The following is an 18,648-nucleotide window of genomic DNA, read 5'->3' on the forward strand; positions in this document are numbered from 1 at the left end:
CAAGTTTTTGAAATCACTGCTCTGACGCCTCTGTTTAGCAGGGCATTGGAGATATGTTTTCATTTATTGTATTGAGCACATATGTTGAACAGGATGTACACCCTTTGTCAAAAGTAAACAGCTCAAGGGGTTTTCTTGCGAGCCCTACAGATTCGATTGTTTTGCATCGTGAGCGTCCCCAATCTCTCGAAGGGGGGGGGGGGGGGGGGGGGGAGGGAACTCGTGTCCTCAACCATCCAGAGCATAGTACTGCCGAATGTGCTACTCATCCCCTTCACACTGTTTAAAAGCAAACCTTTTGGGCGGTTTAGTTTTTGCAAAGTCTGTACATATATGCGCTCTTCCGACAAAGTAAGCAGTTGCCATAAGCTGTTGTGGTCCGTAATTGCTTTCAGATTCGTTTTCCCTCGCACTAAGCCTCCTGCTAAATAATATGCGCTGATTAATGCAAGAAGGTTCTATTGATGCAAAGTGCGAATAGTAAACCTCATCATCTCTACCACCTCGCTTCTGAACGCTATTGAACTCAGTCTTATTTTGTAAAATCACTTCACCGGTATGCCGCGTTCTGTTGTACGAAGCACGTAATGAAGCGACTTTTGAGAAACCCGAAGAGTGGTCGCCTATATGGTTTAAATCAATTATTTCGAGCACCGTTTGGCAGTTTTTGAATCATTTGCAAGCATGATAGCGTTCCAGGGCAGCAATGACGATAGCAAGAGAAATGCTGCATCGTGTTTCCAGGCATCTTGCCGTATGTCGCTATCTTTTCCGGTCGCTTTCATTTAAACTTTCCTTTTCTTCGACATTTCGGACGCCGCATTGTCATCTTCCGTGTGCAGTGCGTGGATCCATCTGACATTTAAGATTGTTGTTCTCAGGGAAAAAGCCGCGCATTTCAGTGAAAATCACGCGTCAAGTGAAATGGCGCTTCTGGACGTCATTGCACTCACCCGAAAAGCCGCAGGTTACGCTTTTGAAAGGTCACCTACTTTCACAAACCAAAATCTGACGTCTATTTTCTCTGTGTCACTTGTCTCAGGGCGTGTACTGAAAAAGATCTCATATTAGCACATGGTCATCCATCACCACTCTGCGACAGCACAGCTTCCTTTTGCGTGGAGGCAGATGCGTGGTGAAGTACTTGCTGTAGGAAAGCATGGCTTCAAAGGAGTATAAGGTTAGCAACCTGTTACAGGCTACGAGCTTACACTGATCCTCCTCGGCACCGTGTCCAAAGAAGCAATGATGTTGGAATCAACTTTATTTTGCATATTTACGGTCATTTATACACCGCTTCATGTACAAGGTGAGCCTCTGAAACGGGACTTTTATTCGTATTCGCTAGACTCGTTAAAATGTTTCAGATCGCCCCGTGTACAGTCTTGTAAATATGTTTTATAGGAATCAGTTACCCGCTGCGATATTGATCTCTGTGAGAATATGTATGCGCGGCATTACAATCATAGTGCTTATTCCGTGCTGAATTTACTCGAATAATCATGGCAGTATTGTTTGAAACATGAATATCTATGCACAGAATGCTGTTCACGTCACACGTACACCACACATATACTGTACGGTCACTGCGTCCTGCAAGACGACATTATTGTGCTGCTAGAAAATTCAAATTTCTTTTGAATGAAAGAAATCAATCAGTCAACAATAAATTGGCTACGCAAAAGGATTAAAAGCTCAGCCTTTTGGTTCCTCTCCTAAATAGCGTGCCCTTATTAATTTTTCCAAACAAAAATAATTATTACGCATAACCACGCTAATACCTGTACCCATTTGAGCGGTTATATACATGAAATCAATAAAAGCAAACAACAATTAAAAGCTGCCTCCTGTTGCGCCTAGGTTTCGAGGATGAACGCTTTTGAACATCAGTGAAAGTACTGGACGGCGGAATGATTCTTGCATGCTCACAACTTTATATCGTCAATGTCTCATTTATCCCGAGACCAGTTTTCTCTTATGTACTTGCCTACCGCACTAATCGAACACGCATTATAGCACTTTCGGCCGATGTAGCACCGCCCAGAAAACAATGCAGTCTCGTGATTCACATTTTGCCCACGAGCACTATAATATGTCAGGGGTTTCTTTGGGCGCATGCGGTTTTAATTTTTCCCATTCCTTGTACTATCGACGGCAAATCTAAACTGACCGCCGCTCAGGGCATCTGAGCGGCTGCGGTGCAGCACCGCTGCTCTGCTCTGCTATTTCGCGCCGCTCGCTTACTGCCAGAGTGCCTCAGTTGATGACAACCTGCGCCCTCGGTCCCGCACGGGGGCTCGTCAGGCTTGATAGATTTCTAGCTCGGTGTTCGGCTGCTGTGCTATTGACAGTCGCGACAAAAGGGAGCGGACTTCGGCAGCGGTTGGGCACATCGCGCTGTTGCAGAGCAATTGGGCGGCCGCAGGCAATCAAACCGCAGCAGACTGAAGGAACCAGGCATCGTCTTGTTTTCTTCGGCATTTTATATTGCCCTAATGTTAAATTTTATTGTCGGTCGACTGTCTCCACCGCTTCCGGAATTTGGGCAGCGCAGTCCGAGGCGGCGAGTACCTTTACGCGCGCTTTTTTAATCCGGTGCGACAAGTAATTGACGCGGCGAGCTTTGCTGTAAGCGCTGCTTCTCTTACGATAATGTCTTTTCGGCCTTATCTACGCAAATGGGTTAATATTCTGTTCAGTCAATCCTCTGAAACCTGTTTTAATTGGATACAATATCTAGTCACTTTTTAAAATTTGTCTACGGGATTACCGTCAAGAATAGATTGCTAGGAAGGAGAATCACAAAAATTATTGCCAGTCAAGCAATGTAATTGACGAAAGCAGATAAAAATCTTATTCGCTTAGGTCCACGAAAAGTTGTCATCGAGAGCGATGAATTGTTGCCGTCGACAGCGTCGAGAGTTGTAAAGCGCAACCTCTAGTTCCGAACGTCAGCGCACGGCTTCGCACTCTTCCTTGATGCCATCCGAAAGCTGATACGCTGTGCCACCGCGAAGGCACCGGAGAATAGATACTTCTTGAAGATTCCCCATGTGTCCTCGATTGAGTTCAGGTCAGCTGCGTTAGGTGGCTACGGCAGCTGACGCACGGCGTAGCGCTCCAGGAGGTCGCTCACAGCGCCCGCTTTGTGCACGGGGCTGTGGTCGTGTTGGAAGATGTCGAATTTTTCGATAGCTGCAAGTATAACACATCATACCTGCTTTTCAGTGGACGCCACACACGCTGCTGTTGATCTCAGGGTGTGCAAAACGTGGACTCATCCGTAAAACTCACCTACCGGCACTCCTCCGCAGTCCACAGCTCGTAAGCGCGTGCGCAGTTGAGTCGCTCTTCCCTCTGGTATGTTGTAAGGATGCTTTTTAGCGGCAGCGCAATTCATTAGACCTGCAACATGCGCCTGATGGTTTCGCAGGAGCAACTGAGACCAAGTATGTCGCGAAACATCCTGGCGTTCGCAAAGGGGTGTACAACCACGGCAGCAACAATTACGTCATCGTCTTCAAGCGTTGTGCGCCTTGGCCGCCCACTGCTGTCAGCATCGGCAGTTCTGCCCTTTTCGTCTCTATATGTTCTAATAATGCGGCTCACCGTCGCTCTCGTCCTTCCGGTGTGCAGATTTCAAGCGGAGGGACACCTTGTATGCAGAGTCGTACGATGAGCCATCTCTCCTCGATTGGAGCCCTAGGTGGCATCCTTGCAAAGTACCGAAGCCTATGCGACATTTCTCGTTTTTATACCTTCCGTGGGCACCCAATGGTGAACCTGGATTGAATCTTCGTATTTTATTTCTGTGAACGGTATAGGCCATGCATTTCGCGGTGCGTGCTGCTCTCCTTATATTATTCTGCCTGACCATTGGACAGGATGGGTTTCAAGAGAAACAACCGGTTCAGCACTCCCTCACAACACACACGTTTTCCACAAGCTGTGCCGTCCAATCAGAAACGCCATATAGTGGAAATCATGATTAAGTTGAGCATTATCTGCAAAAAGGTGGCTCCAGGTGAAAATATTGTATTTTCTTTCAGTGGCCCCTGTGTGATGTACCAGAAACTATCGAGCACTGCTTTATCAACTAAAAATATGCAGTTTTGTATTCGGGCTCGTTTTAGAGAACTACACAGAATGACTTCGTTTCAAATTTGCCAAGCTCTGTGACGCCCTAGACCACCCCTACATCCGATTCTGATTTACAAATACGGGGAATATTTATTGTAACGTCCATAACGCTATAATCAGAAAGCCCGCGCTGAAAGAGCCAAGCAACAGCTATAGCTGAGAGACGCTAGCCCACGAAGCACATACACGCGTTTTCCTTTGTTCCCATTCTTGCTTCCTCAGTCACCATCTTCACATCTATAACTGTTCCCTTTCGCGGCAGAAACTCTCTGGGGAGTCGGCCATTATCACGAGGCTGGCCAAATTTGAACTGGGTAACTTGAGTGATTTCTGTTTGTGTAGAACATTGACTACTAGCTGTAAGACGAAAAATCCGATACTTAGGGCTACTGATTTGGTTACAACGACATAAGTAAAAGCGTAGTGTGTGAGCATTTTCTGGTTTAAGGCACGCTTCCTGATGTATCGCTAAAGTCAGAAGACTTTGCCAGGAATTTAGGCTATATAGCAATGGAGGCCATCGTAGCGAGTTTAGAGCGGTCTTGGAACGCCAGAGTCCTCTGGCGGGCAAGCCGGAGCGCCTGTTCAGCCCAGCAGAGTCTTCGCTATTCACGGACCCTCGCCGATGGAGTATGGTAGGATGGTGTCGAGGGTGTGAGATAAAAATGTGCATAAAGGAGGAAAAACTGACTGCAGCCTGTTGCCTCACGTCTGGCAGTGTTGACTGCGTATGTGATGAACAGTATAACACCTTCCTAGTTTTTGCGACTCGAGGCAACGTACATCAAAAAAGCACACTGGAGATTGTTGTGTTGGTGCCTAGTTGTTAGAGGATGTTAATGTATTGAATGCCTGAAATAGTATGCGCACAAGCGCAGAAGTTCCTCGATAAAATGGGCTATGAAATGGCGCTATATGTAAATGATTACATTAGGCGCCGGTCCATGTAGCGGTATGACAGAATCCAGCATGTAAATGATAACTTGGTACGCCGTAGCCGCAGGAAGAGCGGCCACCTCACTACAACGAGTGAGATCGTCCACAGAGGAAACAATTCAGCGGCTTCCATCGTGCGACTATGGGAAAAAAAGGACCAAACTTTTATTCCGACTTTCTCAAAAGGCGGATTTGGAGGCCCCACAAGGAGAAGCATACCAGAAGACTTACGAATCGAAGTTTGTGACTTACTCTGGACACAGCTGACTACGTACTTTTCATTTTGTTTCACGCATCTGCAGCCTGTAAAAACGTTCCTGAATGCGAAGGAGGGTGCTCGCAGATTCCTTGTGTCCAGCAGTTGGGCCGTCAAGCATGACGCGAAAAACAGAGTAACGGAGGTTCTCGAGGCAACGAGTAGAAGGCAAAGACCGGTGGCCGAGTAGGTCTTATATCAAAGAGACCATCACGTAGCCGAAAATTATGGGTAGCGGTAATGTTCTGTCCAGCGTGAATAAATAGCTCGTGGCGCAGATCCTTGTGTTTCTGACTTTGGAAGGTGCCAGCATCCGGAAATTTACGTGAAATAGAAGCAGTGCAATAGTTGGAATGATCAGCATCACGTACCGTCGTAGCAAGTGGCAACCGCGCGAGGCAGTCGCCGGCAGCTTCCCTCAACCACTCTTGTACGAAATGGTGCAGTCGTATTCTTGTAGTCGACGGGCCAGCGGGCAAGACGACAGCACAGATTACGAAGGTTGAGAGGCCAACATAGGAAATGGTGCTAGGTTATATCTCTGAAAGGCCGTCCGTACAGGTAGCAGTGCGACCACTGCACAGCACAAAAGAGCACATATTTTCTGCCGGTAATTGTGTAGTTGCGTTCAGCCTGTCTAAGAGAGCGACCAGCGTAAGCAATCACATGTAGAGAAACCAGGAGAACAGTACGTGTGCACGAGAAGGAATTCACACGGACAACGCTGGAGACACAAATGAAAAATTTACTTGATCACAGAATCGAGCAGACTCATCTGGTTGGCACGGAAGAGGCGCTCGGAAGAAACAGTCTGCATCGCTATGCTTCTGACCCGACTTATACACGATGGTGACGTCGAACTCTTGCAACCGAAGGCTCCACGGTGCAAGTCGCCCCGATGTATCTTTCAGGTTCGCAAGCCAACACAAGGAGTGATGATCGCTGACGACTCGAAACGGGCGGCCGTACAAGTACGGGCGAACTTTCGTGATTGTCCACACAATAGCGAGACACTCCTTCTCCGTGGTGGAATAATTCACTTCGGAACAGGACAAAGTGCTACTTGCGTGTGCGATCATGCTTTCCACACCGTCTTGCCACTGCACAATCACCGCACCGAGGCCAACATTGCTGGCACCTGTGTGCAGTTCCGTGTCGGATTCCTTGTCGAATTGGCCGAGGATAGGCGTAGACTGGAGGCTGCCTTAAGTTCTGTGCAGGCTTTTTCCTGGTCCTGGCCCCAGAAGAAGGGTTCAGAGTCTTTTGTCAAGTGAGTCAGTGGCTCTGCTAGCTTGGAGAAGTTTAGAACGGACCTCCGATAATAGGCGCGAAGCCCCGGAAAACGCAGCAAGCTTCGTTTATCTGTTGGCTGAGGAAATGCAGCAGCAGCAGCCGTCTTTTCTGGATTTGGCCTAACGCCGTGAGCGCTCACGAGCGGCCAAGAAACTTGAGCTCCCTAAATGCGAAGTGGAACTTTTCAGGCTTGAGACACAGTGCCGCGGAACGAATTGCCCCGAAAACAGCACGCAAATGCTTTAGATGCTCCTCGAACGTGTCAGGGAAAATCACGGCGTCGTCGAGATACGCAATGCAGGACTGTCACTTCAGGTCAGAGAGCACGGTGTCCATCATGCGTTGAAACGTTGCAGAGCTGAACACAAGCCGACATGAAGCACCTTAAATTCGTACAATTCGTCAGGAGTAACGAAGGCGGCCTTTTCTCGGTCGCGTACGTCGACATAGAATTGCCAATAACCGCTACGATAGTCTAGTGAAGAAAAGTAGGTAGCGTGGCGGAGGCGGTCTAAGTAGCCATTAATGCGCGGCAGCTGATAGACATCTTTTTTGGTAACGTTGTTGAGACGTCTCTAATCGACGCAGAACTGTAGGCTGACGTCTTTCTTTGCGACGAGAACAACAGGTTAGGCCCAGGCGCTCGTCGATGGTTGTATGACGTCGTCATTGAGCATTTCGGCAGCTTGGTGGCTGATGGCATCACTTTCTTTCGACGAAACCCAATAAGGAGGCTGACATAGCGGTCTTTGGTCACTATCGACGATAATGCGGTGCTTAGTTATTGGCGTCTGGCGAACCTTGGAAGTTGACACAAAACAGTCGCGGAAAGAGTCAATAAGACTGTCCACGCGGCGTTTCTGATCGGTCAGAAGGTCTGGGTTCACGTCGGTCTTAATGGCTGTTCCTGGGTCCGTTGTGAATAAGGCACATTGGCCGGCATGCTCGCTAAGCTCTTCAAAATAGGCAATCACTGTTTTTTTTCGTCAAATTTTGGGGTTGGCAACTTAAGCTCGGTACGCCCGTGAACAAGGTCGACAAGGGCGCGAGCAACGCAAACTTGCAGACACAGTAGCAGCGATATGTTCGCTTAGGCAATGTCCCGAGTACCGAAGCTGGTATCACACTGCACCGTCACAAACTTGCTTGCTATCGGCGGTATCGCTATGTGGTCGCCAGAGACTATAGTGCTGCTCTGCTTGGCTAGGGATCAGTATCAACGGCTCGCTGTGTCGAAAATGATACCAACTGCTCCTGCAGACTGATGACCGCCCCATATTCTTGAAGAAAGTCTATGCCGAGAATCAGTTCTTCGGAGCACACTCGCAGCACGGCAAAGGAGCCAATGAAAGTGGCACCGCGAATCTGTATGCAGCAGGTACAGACACCTACCGGCGTTACCACATGGCAACAAGCAGTGCGTATCTGCGGCCCAGACCAAGGTGTTAGAACCTTTCGGAGGGTCGTGGCTAGCAGGCTGCTCATAGCAGAAAAGTCGGCTGCGGTACTCACGAGTGCTGTCACACTACAGCTGTCGGCGGAAACTAGAATTTTGGCGGCGGAAACCATTCGTTTACAACTCGTCGGTGAGGTCTTCGGTGACGTCACCTTGAGGTCGTCGGTGAGGTCGTCGATGCGGGCATCGGTGGGGTTGCTGATGAGGTCGTCTTTGAGGTTAGCGGTTGAGGTCTTCGGCTTTCGGGTCCTCGCATCAAATCGTCGGATGGAGGCTGTTCACTCGCTGCGGCTGCGGTGGTCCTACCCCCGAACGTCGCCGTCTTCATTTTTTCCGGCGTGGAGATGTGCCTATGAATTGGCCAGATGATAATGCGGGACTGGACGAAGCACCCCGTCTTGGAAACGGCGACCTAGACTGGCATCGTGGCAGTGTCGAGGGCAGCACGTGATCGTCCAGGTACTGCTCAATGTCCCGCGGTCTCCCACCATACCGCTGTCGAGGTGCGCTAGGTGGAAATCGTCTTAATCTCATCTTCCGGTATGAAAGACATGGCCTGGCTCCCCGCATTAGTAGCATGTGGCCGGTTGTTGGGTGTGCGCCACACATCCACTTTTCGAACAAGGCGCGGGTCATGCGGCTCGACGGAAGGAGTGTACCCCTGCTTTGGTTCGGCAGCAGGGCGGAATGCATGCGGCACTGGTGCAGGTCTCCGTAGGGCTTCACTGTAGGTCATGATGTACGGCTCCGGTTGTAGTGTCCGTATGGCTTTGCTGTAGCTCATGACGTACGGCTCCGGCTGTGGTGCCAGTGGTGGCTGGACCGCTCGCCGAATTTCGTCAAGGAAAGCATCGACTACACCTGCAACACTTGCAGGTGGAGCATTTAAACGGAGGTTGCGCAGTTCTTCGCGGACCACACTCCGCACAAGCTCCCGAAGCGCCTCGTCCCCGGCGACTGGCAGTGACGCACAGTAGTAATTGGCCGCTACACTTCCCTTACGACAGTACTGCGCACTACGTTCCTGCAAGGAACGTTCCATACCCGTGGCTTCTTTGGCGAAGTCAGCGACGGTTCTTGGAGGGTCGCGTATCAGGCCAGTGAAGAGCTGCTCCTTCTCACCGCGCATGAGGTGGCGCACCTTCGTAGCCTCGGGCATGGTAGGGTCGGCCCGATTGAAGAGACGTGCCATATCTTCTATAAACTTGGCGAAGCTCTCGTTCGACTGCTGTGACCTAGAGCGAAGGGCGATTTCGACATTTTCTTTTCGTGCTCTTGTGCTGAAGGTGGCGAACAACTCACGACGGAACGCTTCCCAGTTTGTAAAGGATGCATCATGGTTCTTGAACCTAAACCTGGAACGCGAAATACGCGTTTTTTAGCTATCGGTCGTCGTCTCACTGGTTAAAAGCGGCCACACGGTCAAAACTGGCCAACCAGTCCTCGACATCCTCGAACCGATCGCCGTAGAAGGATGGCGGCGAGCGAAGTGCGAGGACTACAACCGGCCGGACAGTGCCGGAAGGCTGACCTGTCTGACTGCCAGTAGTCGACGTCATGGCACGCACCGATGTCGTCAGTGGCTGACACTCAGGTTCCAGGCCTCGCAGGCGGTAGCTCGCTGTGCGGACGGGTGTTGTTTCCAAGCGTCGCGGATGAGCCTCGGAACGGTACTCGGGGTGAGCGTTCATGGGACGATACCCAGCGGCTGCTCAAAAATGTCGCCGACAAACGTAGCGCGACTCAAAAGGGGCTTTTTAATCGAACGGCCAAGTAGGTAGATAGGGAGGTAGGCCTCAAACAATGCTGACACATACCCACTGCGGGGGAGTGGCCAAGACACAGGCGGTTAATTGCTGGATACAAGAAAGTGTCCGGATCATGAGAGGGAGATAACTAGAAGGATAAGAATGGGGTGGAACGCATATGGCAAATTCTCGCAGATCATGAGTGGCAGTTTACCAATTTCCCTCAAGAGGAAAGTGTACAACAGCATAATCTTACCGGTACTCACCTACGGGGCAGAAACGTGGAGGCTAACGAAAAGAGTTCAGCTTAAGTTAAGGACAACGCAGCGAGCCATGGAAAGAAAAATGATAGGTGTAACGTTAAGAGATCGGAAGCGGGCAGAGTGGGTGAGGGAACAAACACGGGTTAATGACATCCTAGTCGAAATCAAGAGAAAGAAATGGGCTTGGGCAGGGCATGTAATGCGAAGGCAAGATAACCGCTGGTGGTTAAGGGTAACGGAGTGGGTTCCAAGAGAAAGTAAGCGTAGCAGGGGGCGGCAGAAGGTTAGATGGGCGGATGAGATTAAGAAGTTTGCAGGCAAAGGGTGGAAGCAGCTGGCAAAGGATAGGGTTAATTGGAGAGACATGGGAGAGGCCTTTGCCCTGCAGTGGGTGTAGTAGGGCTGATGATGATGACAAGAAAGTTTTGACGGGAAAAGGAGTGGTAATAGCATGTAGGCTGATAAATTGGAAGACGCAAGGACAGGTGTCCTGTTAAATTGAAGAACGAAGACGGGACAATGGCTTCATGTGCATAATGGTATACAACGCCTGTAATGTTTCAATGTCGTACTGATTGAGAGCGGGAAAAAGAAATTATAATGGGAGTCGCTGCATTTATTGAAGGAAATTTTGCACAGCAGAGAGCACACTCCTCTCGTCTCGTGCAAGCAAAGAAGCGCCAAGAGAAAGAACAACCGCAGAGGACACAGGCAAACCCAGTTGATGAAATGGAATTTGCAAAAGACGCTTCCTCAAATGAGCGAAGCGGCGGCAGAACCGCAGGAAGTGATCTACTGTCTCAGGTTCCGCACAAAAAGGGAGCAATGAGGAAACCGCCCGGACAGATCTGTGAAGGTAGAAATTATGAAGAGGAACCCGGCAGCGCAAATGCGTGAAAGAGACCTCTAGTCCGCGCGAGCGCCAGTCTTTGCTACTCCAAGGATGCAGAAGATGCTGATATTCGGGAGATGTTGTAAGCGCCGAGGCAGCAAAGTCCTGAAATATTGTGTAGCTGTGAAACCTCACCGCAGCTGTATATGCACAGGTTGGCAGGACAGCAATAATTGGGCAGCAGATAGAGGCCCCTGCTAAGAAATCTGCAACCTAATTTAAGCGAAAGCCCATGTGACCCGGTACCCAAAGCAAACTTACCGAATTTAGATGGAGCGGAATCAGGACCTTAGAGCCGTAATGCCCGAGACTGAGTGGGTGAGGATAATGAAGGGCATATGGACAGAGAGTCCGTCATAACCACGACCTGAGAATCGCTAGATTCTAATTTTCGTAAGGATAAGATTACTGCTAATAATTCAGCCAGATAAATTTGAGTGAAGTCAAGAAGACGGAGAGACAAAGACCAACCCAGTGAAGGCGAAAAAATTTCCATACCTGCCTTGTCTCGATCCTTCGAGGCATCGGTAGCAATAAGAACATGAGATGGAAGGGACCTTAGGTGGCCCTGCAACAAACCCTGAAGAAGAGGAAAGGGCTGCAGCTTTGCATTCGATGGGAAAATGTCATCGAATTCAATCTGGACAAAAAATGAGTTGTTATACATTTGGCGGACATCTGTGAAATTAATGTTTATGCATCAAGTTTATGGCATCAAGGAGGCCCCGCCGCGGTGGCTCAGTGGTTAGGGCGCTCGACTACTTTTCCGGAGTTCCCGGGTTCGAACCCGACCGCGGCGGCTGCTTTTTATGGAGGAAAAACGCTAAGGCGCCCGTGTGTTGTGCGATGTCAGTGCACGTTAAAAATCCCCAGGTGGTCGAAATTATTCCGGAGCCCTCCACTACGGCACCAATTCTTCCTTTCTTCTTTCGCTCCCTCCTTTGTCCCTTCCCTTACGGCGCGGTTCAGGTGTCCAAAGATATATGAGACAGATACTGCGCCATTTCCTTTCCCCCCAAAAAAACAATTATTATTATTATTATTATTATTATTATTATTATTATTATTATTATTATTATTATTATTATTATTATTATTATTATTATTATTATTATTATTATTATTATTATTATTATTATTATTATCAAGGAGGGACTGTACGAAACATATCTGCGGAATATGAAAACGAGACCAGGCGGCAGTAAAAAAGGCGGAAAGTTGACTAAGAAATATTATACTGGAGGCGTGAAGAGCTGAGTCGCACAATTTAAAAAATGTTTAAACTGTTAAAAGGCGAAACCTAGCTGATAACGATGGAATTCGCGCCTCCAAGTGCAAAAAAAGCATTGACATATTTTGTAAGCCCCAGACTGAGGCACAACACCTCAGGCTCCAAGAGCACAAGTGGGCGAAGTTTATAGGCAGGAGCTCCTGAGAATAAAGCACAGCCGAACTCCAAAATTGGGCGGACGTACATTTTATAAATCATCAGAAGTGTATGCCTTCTCATGCATGACATAGCACTACAGAGCCAGCGCAGGATGCAATGGCCTGGACTCCTTTTGCAGAAACTTGATCAATGTGTGGCCGCCAGGATAGAGTAGAGTCATATATTACTCCTAGATACCTCACCGTCTGAACTTGAGGAATTATGTCATTTCTATAGACCAGGCAGGTATTTACAGGAACAGAAAGCAGAAAAACTAACAATGCGCATTTCTTCACGTTGAGGGACAGATGAATTCTTCCCAACCAGTTGTCAATAACATTGAGGCAATTTTGCAGGGTTCGATAGAGAGTGTGACTGTCACCTGCTGATGCAAAAAATGCAATATCGTCGGCGTGCACATGAGCTTTCACATTTTGAATGCATCGAACTCAGCTTAGAAAATTGTTAAAAAGAACAGGTGAGAGAACTGATCCTTGCGGCACACCTCTTGTCTGTTGAAATGTCCTTGGAGAAACACCGTTTCGGCAGCAATAAAATTCTCTATTTTCCAAAAAAAACAGAAATCCAGGCTACAAAATAGCTTGGGAAGTTGAGTTCCTGTAATCTGAGTAACAGAGTCGAGTGCTCAGCGCTGTCGTATGCTTTACTGACATCCAAAGTGACAAGCGCAGCAAACTGTTTTCCATTGCGAGCTAATTTAATATGACTTTCTAGGTCAGTATGAGCACACGAAATTGAACAACCCAGCCTGAAACCGATTTGACACGGATTCAAGACAGCATTTTCTGAAATGAATGACATGACACGGCTGAGAAGGACCCTTTCCACAAATTTCACTAGGTTCGACGTTAATGAATTAGGGCGTACGTTGTCTAAAGTAAAGCCCTCCCCTTGATTTTTAACCAATGGGACAATTTCAGCAAGACGCCACTCATGAGGTATCCAAGGACATTTAATGGAATGGTTAACTGGAGGCAACAGGTCTTCAGGAGACTCATTGAACAAAATTTCGATAATAGATGAAGTGACCTTATCGGGGCCAGGAGCCGCTGGGCATAAGCACAGAACAATTTGCGACAGCTCAGGCATAGACACCTCAGTGAAATCTCTTGAGGTGCATGTGACTATAGCAGGAGAAGGTAGAGCAGATGTAAAGCGAAGCTCTAGGCCACACGCAATATCCTCTAAGGCCTTTGCGATGTCAGCAGGAGACAGAACGAGGGATTCAATGTTGACAGCCGGTGGAATCACCTTATTGCGACTCATTAAATTAAACAAAGCTCGTTTATTTCCTAATTGCGAAAGTAAATCATAATGATTTGTATTATACTCCTCCTTTGCACGGGCGGCAGTGCACTTAAATGTTGCTCGAACATACAATCCAACCATTTTTTGGGCGTTGATTGATGAGAAATTTCTTCCAAACTTCTTTCCGTCGTCTGTATGCACGCGTGCACTCAGCATTCCACCAATTGTTCGCGATTGCACCCTTGGTTCCCTTAACCAAAAATTCAGATTTTTGCCTTGCATGGTCCAGTACTGAACATAGATGTGTAGCTTTGCTTTCAGCACTTGTCTCAGAGCAAGGGTCTGAACTGATTTGGAGAGCTGATTTTAGCGTGTCTTTAAAGCAACTGTGATTTATTAACGTGCGCCGATGTCGCTCAGAAAGAGTTAATTTACACGCAAACTTGAAGCTATTCGGTAGATGATCACTGGTTTGTTACACAGTTAACAGGCGCCCAAGACATAACAGAGACTCCTGGGGAGGAAAAAAGTTAAATCCAAGGCAGAGCGGCATTGACTCCGAACAAACGTAGGCAATCTGGAATTGTTGCGGATCAATTGTTGTCAGAAACTCAATCAAATAGTCTAGAACCAAAGCTGTCTGTCTTAACCCCCCCCCCCCGTCACATGGTGCGAATTGAACTCTCCAATTAATAAAATCTGAGAACGGCTACTAGACATGAGTGAGTCAAGGGGCCGAGTGTCATGCACACCAGAAGGGAATTATGCATTAGCTACTGTAAAGTGCTGTTGACCTGAGGCACTGAGGTCAACCGAAAAGAATTTCACATTCATTGTCCGCAGATTGGAAATAAATGCATGTCCTGTGACAAAACTTTGTAGAGATGAGGACTAACAACCCTGTGATGACCCCCATAATGCGCAGGTCCACACGGGACGGAGAGGCAAAGAGACACCGTATGGCTCAGTTTAAACAAACAGATATATTCAATAATTATACATGATTAAGATTCAGAGGCTGGGGCGTCCGAGCTTACGTGCCGACGACTTCATGGTGGCGATGGAGTGGCTCCGGAGTTGGGCTCGAGCGGTTGCTGGCAGAAGCTGCACGCCGTCGGGCTTCGGCGCTGAAGGCCCTCTTGGCGAACGATGTCGTCCTGAGCGTTGTCTTCCGTACTGCTTGTCGATTTTTATATCCTCTTCTCCACACTCCCTAGGGTGAGGACGCCCACGCCGGAGGGGAAGGAGGGGGGGCTAGGGCTTTCACTTGGGCGCACAAACATACCACCGCACTTAAGGTCTCGCCCCCCTCACGTGTTGAGTCCGAGGGAAAGAAGGTTGTCTTCGAGGTAGCGCATGGCGTCGGCTGTGGTAAGGCGCACTCTGGCCCGCTGACAGTTCCCGCGGGTCACCGGCCTCCATTCTCCATCCATCAACTGACACTCGCTCCTCAAGGTAAGACGCGCTCTGGCCCGCTGACAGTTCCCTTGTCCTGGAATGTGCTCGGGAGGGCCGCCCCTGGAACCGCCACGCCAATTGGGGAGGATAAAGCCCGTTTCCCCGCGGCGGCGGCGGCGGGTCCGGCTGGTTTAAACCCCTTCGTTCTGGTCGTCACTCAAAGAGCATGGCTGGGTAATTGATGATGCCGCTGTCATCTGGGTCTCCGTCTACGCCGCGCCGTCGAACGCGGAACCTCGTAGCACACACAAGGAATGTCACACTCGCTCACCCTCCAGAAGAATGTTCTCCGAACATTTGAGTCCACGCAGCTCCCCTTGTCTTTCTGAATCGCCTCGCACAGTGCGTCCGACAAAACACTTTTCGCTGCACTGAACACCACTGCACAACACCATATGCCTCCGCTGTCATAACTGGCGTCTCCAGGGGCAGCACTGATCTTCTTTTACAGATAAACATGAAACTCAGCACCCAAGCCTCTCCTTTCTAGTCCAAACTGGACGAAATAAATTTACCACAGTTACAAAGGAGCTCCCACTTCTAGCACGATCACGGCACAGACAAAAATATAGATAACGAAAGGAAGTAGGGCAGGTTCTGCATGCGCTCCGCATGCTCTCCTGTGAAGGTGTTACTTAATGACAGAAAGGTTTAACTACCAACTCCGATAACTTAACACATAAGCACATAGCAATGTTATGAGCTGTGGCATTACACAATTCTAACCAGTTCACAACTCCGCTCTGTTTACGCCATTAGTCCGACTTAGCTTTCCGATTTCGCAGCGGATATCGGCCTTCATGAGTCATACTAAGTAAGTCTGTGCCCCTTTGTCTGCTTTGGGACTCGCGAGGGCTCGTGGCAGGAGCCTCTCCTGGCGTTATCTGCGCGGCAACCTCGCGCGCTTCTTCTTCTAGAAATGCATGAAGTAAATCCGGTGGCATTCCGGCCGTCACCTCGGGCGCCTGCCAAACAAATGCAGGAGAGGGCGTTTCTTGCGAACTATCTGCGCGCTCCGCTTCACTTCTGTCCCCATCAAAATCCGCGCTTTCCCTTTCCTCATTTCGTGAATACTGAACCGGTGCCGACTTGAGGCGATTTGCGTGTATCCTTATCAAGCGCCGGTTCACGTCTCGGACTCTGAAGTTTACCGGAGAAAGCTTCTCGGCAACCTCGCACGGTCCTCTCCACTTCGTCTGGAACTTACGAGCTAGCCCAATCTGCCTTTGGCAGTTTTCAATGTACACGCTGTCCCCCACATTAAACGGCGCGTCTCTAGCACTGCGATCGTGCACCTCCTTCCTGCACTTCGCCGCTTTCTTTAAGGCCTCCTTTGCGATGTCCCTCGCCACTTGCAAGCGCGATTCTAGCTCAACCTTATAGTCGTCCAGTGAAGCGTATGGGACACGACGGGGGCCCTCTGGCACTTCACTAGGCTGGTCCGGGTCTCGGCCGTAGAGAAGAAAGAATGGCGATTCGCCCGTGCTCTCGTGTGCTGCGGAATTGTAGGCAAACATTGCATACGGGAGCCACAAGTCCCAGTCCCGCTGGTCGCGCGAAACAAAATGCGACAGGAACCCGGCCACGGTTTGGTTCAGTCGCTCCACCGCGCCGTTGCAAGCCGGATGGTACGGTGTTGTCTGCTTCTTAGCGATCTTAAGCAGCTCGCAAACTCTCATTATTAGCTGCGACACGAAGTTCGTTCCCCGATCTATCAAGAGTTGCCTCGGGGGTCCATGTCGGAGCACGATCTGTTCGACAAATGCTCTTGCAACCGTGTCTGCCTTCTGATCTGGGAGTGCTACCGCTTCCGCGTATTTTGAAAGGTGATCGACAAATACTAAAATGTACTTGTTTCCGGATGTGGTCGTGGGCAATGGGCCCATTATGTCCATACCTGTCCGCTCGAAGGGAGCCGAAACCTCAGGGAACGGCTGAATTGGAGCTGGTCTTCGTCCCTTGGGTGTTTTTCTTTCGAGACAGGAATGACACTTCGCACAGTAGTCTCTAACATCCTGTCGCATGCCACTCCAAAAGTACAAACGCTCCACACGCCTGCGTGTCTTCGCTACGCCAAAATGACCGGCGCATGGCGCATCGTGAAACGCGCGAAGAACCCTTTCTGTCCACGACCGAGGTATGACGACTCTCTCCCAAGCGGTTTTCTCTGGTCTCCCTTTCCTGGTTGGCCTCGTGCGCCGACACAGGGTGCCGTCTTTGCCAATGAAATAACCTAGCTGTTCGGGGTGAGACGGTGCGCCCTCTAAGCTTTCGATTATTCGCTTCAGGTCAGGATCTTTGCACTGCTCTGTGCGTAATTCGGCGGGGTCGACTACGGGGACAAACTCATCTATAGCTGCCACGGCAGCTGTGCGGCTGAGTGCATCAGCATTCAGATGCGTCTTTCCTGACTTGTGCTCAACTTCAAAGCAGTATTCCTGCAGGTGTAGATTCCATCTAGCGAGTCGCGAGCTAGGGTCCCTGACACTCATCACCCATTTCAGAGGATGGCAGTCTGTGACTAGCTTGAATTTGCGGCCGTAAAGGTAGCATCTGAAGTGCTTTACTGCCCAGACAACGGCGAGGCACTCCCTTTCCGTAGCTCCGTACTTTTGCTCTGTGGGGCTCAGCTGTCGGCTAGCAAAAGCAACGGGATGTTCTTTGCCCTCGATAACCTGAGATAGCACGGCACCAACTGCGAACTTTGACGCATCTGTGGCCATAACGAAGGGCAAATTAAAATCCGGGTGGCGCAACAGCGGTGCACTCATTAGCTTCCTTTTCAGGGCCCCAAAAGCATTCTCCGCGTTTTCGTCCCAGCGAAAGGCGACATTTTTGGCTGTTAAGGCGGTGAGCGGCTTAGCGAGCTTGGCGAACTCCTCAATGTGCCTTCGGTAGTAACCGATCAGGCAGAGAAACTGCCGGACCTGGCGGACGCTAGTCGGGGATGGAAAATCCGAGACACACCTTAGTTTCTCAGGGTCCGGTCGCACGCCGTCAGCTGAAACAACGTGCCCGAGGTATTTCACCTCGTTTTTGAGGAATTGGCACTTAGAGGGCTTCAGCTTGAGACCCGCTCCTCTTAGTCGCACCAAAACCTGCTCAATATCGCGCAAATGGTTCTCAAAACTGTCACTGTATATGATAATGTCATCCATATACACGAAGCACAGCCTCCCCAGAAGACCTGCCAGGATAACATCAGCGGTTCTCTGCCAGACAGCAGGGCTGTTGGCCAGACCCATCGGCATTCTTTTCCATTCATAGTGCCCTGAGGGCGTGTTGAATGCCGTTTTCTCGGCATCTGCCGGATCCATTGCTATCTGCCAGAATCCCGCCGCCATGTCCACTACCGTGAAGTACCTGGCAGAGCCCAGCTGAGAAAGCGTCTCCTGTATATTGGGGATGGGGTATGGATCGATGCGAGTTACGGCATTTAGTTTGCGGTAGTCCACTACCAATCGATACGAGCCATCTGGCTTTTCCACCAATAGTGCTGGTGCTCCCC

At 49.5% G+C, this 18,648-nt stretch overlaps 1 protein-coding gene across 1 annotated transcript in view; it reads left to right on the forward strand.

The window, feature by feature from the left end:
- Positions 1-1,148: 1,148 nt before the first annotated feature.
- LOC144120135 (uncharacterized) overlaps positions 1,149-18,648 on the forward strand; it is an 89,415-nt gene continuing 71,915 nt past the window's right edge. Inside the window, exon 1 of the mRNA XM_077652575.1 lies at positions 1,149-1,309. Within this exon, the coding sequence (XP_077508701.1) occupies positions 1,246-1,309 (64 nt within the window). The 5' untranslated portion in view covers positions 1,149-1,245. The remainder of the gene's footprint in view (positions 1,310-18,648) is intronic.

Source organism: Amblyomma americanum, chromosome 2 (genome assembly GCF_052857255.1).
Source record: "Amblyomma americanum isolate KBUSLIRL-KWMA chromosome 2, ASM5285725v1, whole genome shotgun sequence".
Classification (NCBI taxonomy): Eukaryota; Metazoa; Arthropoda; class Arachnida; order Ixodida; family Ixodidae; genus Amblyomma; species Amblyomma americanum.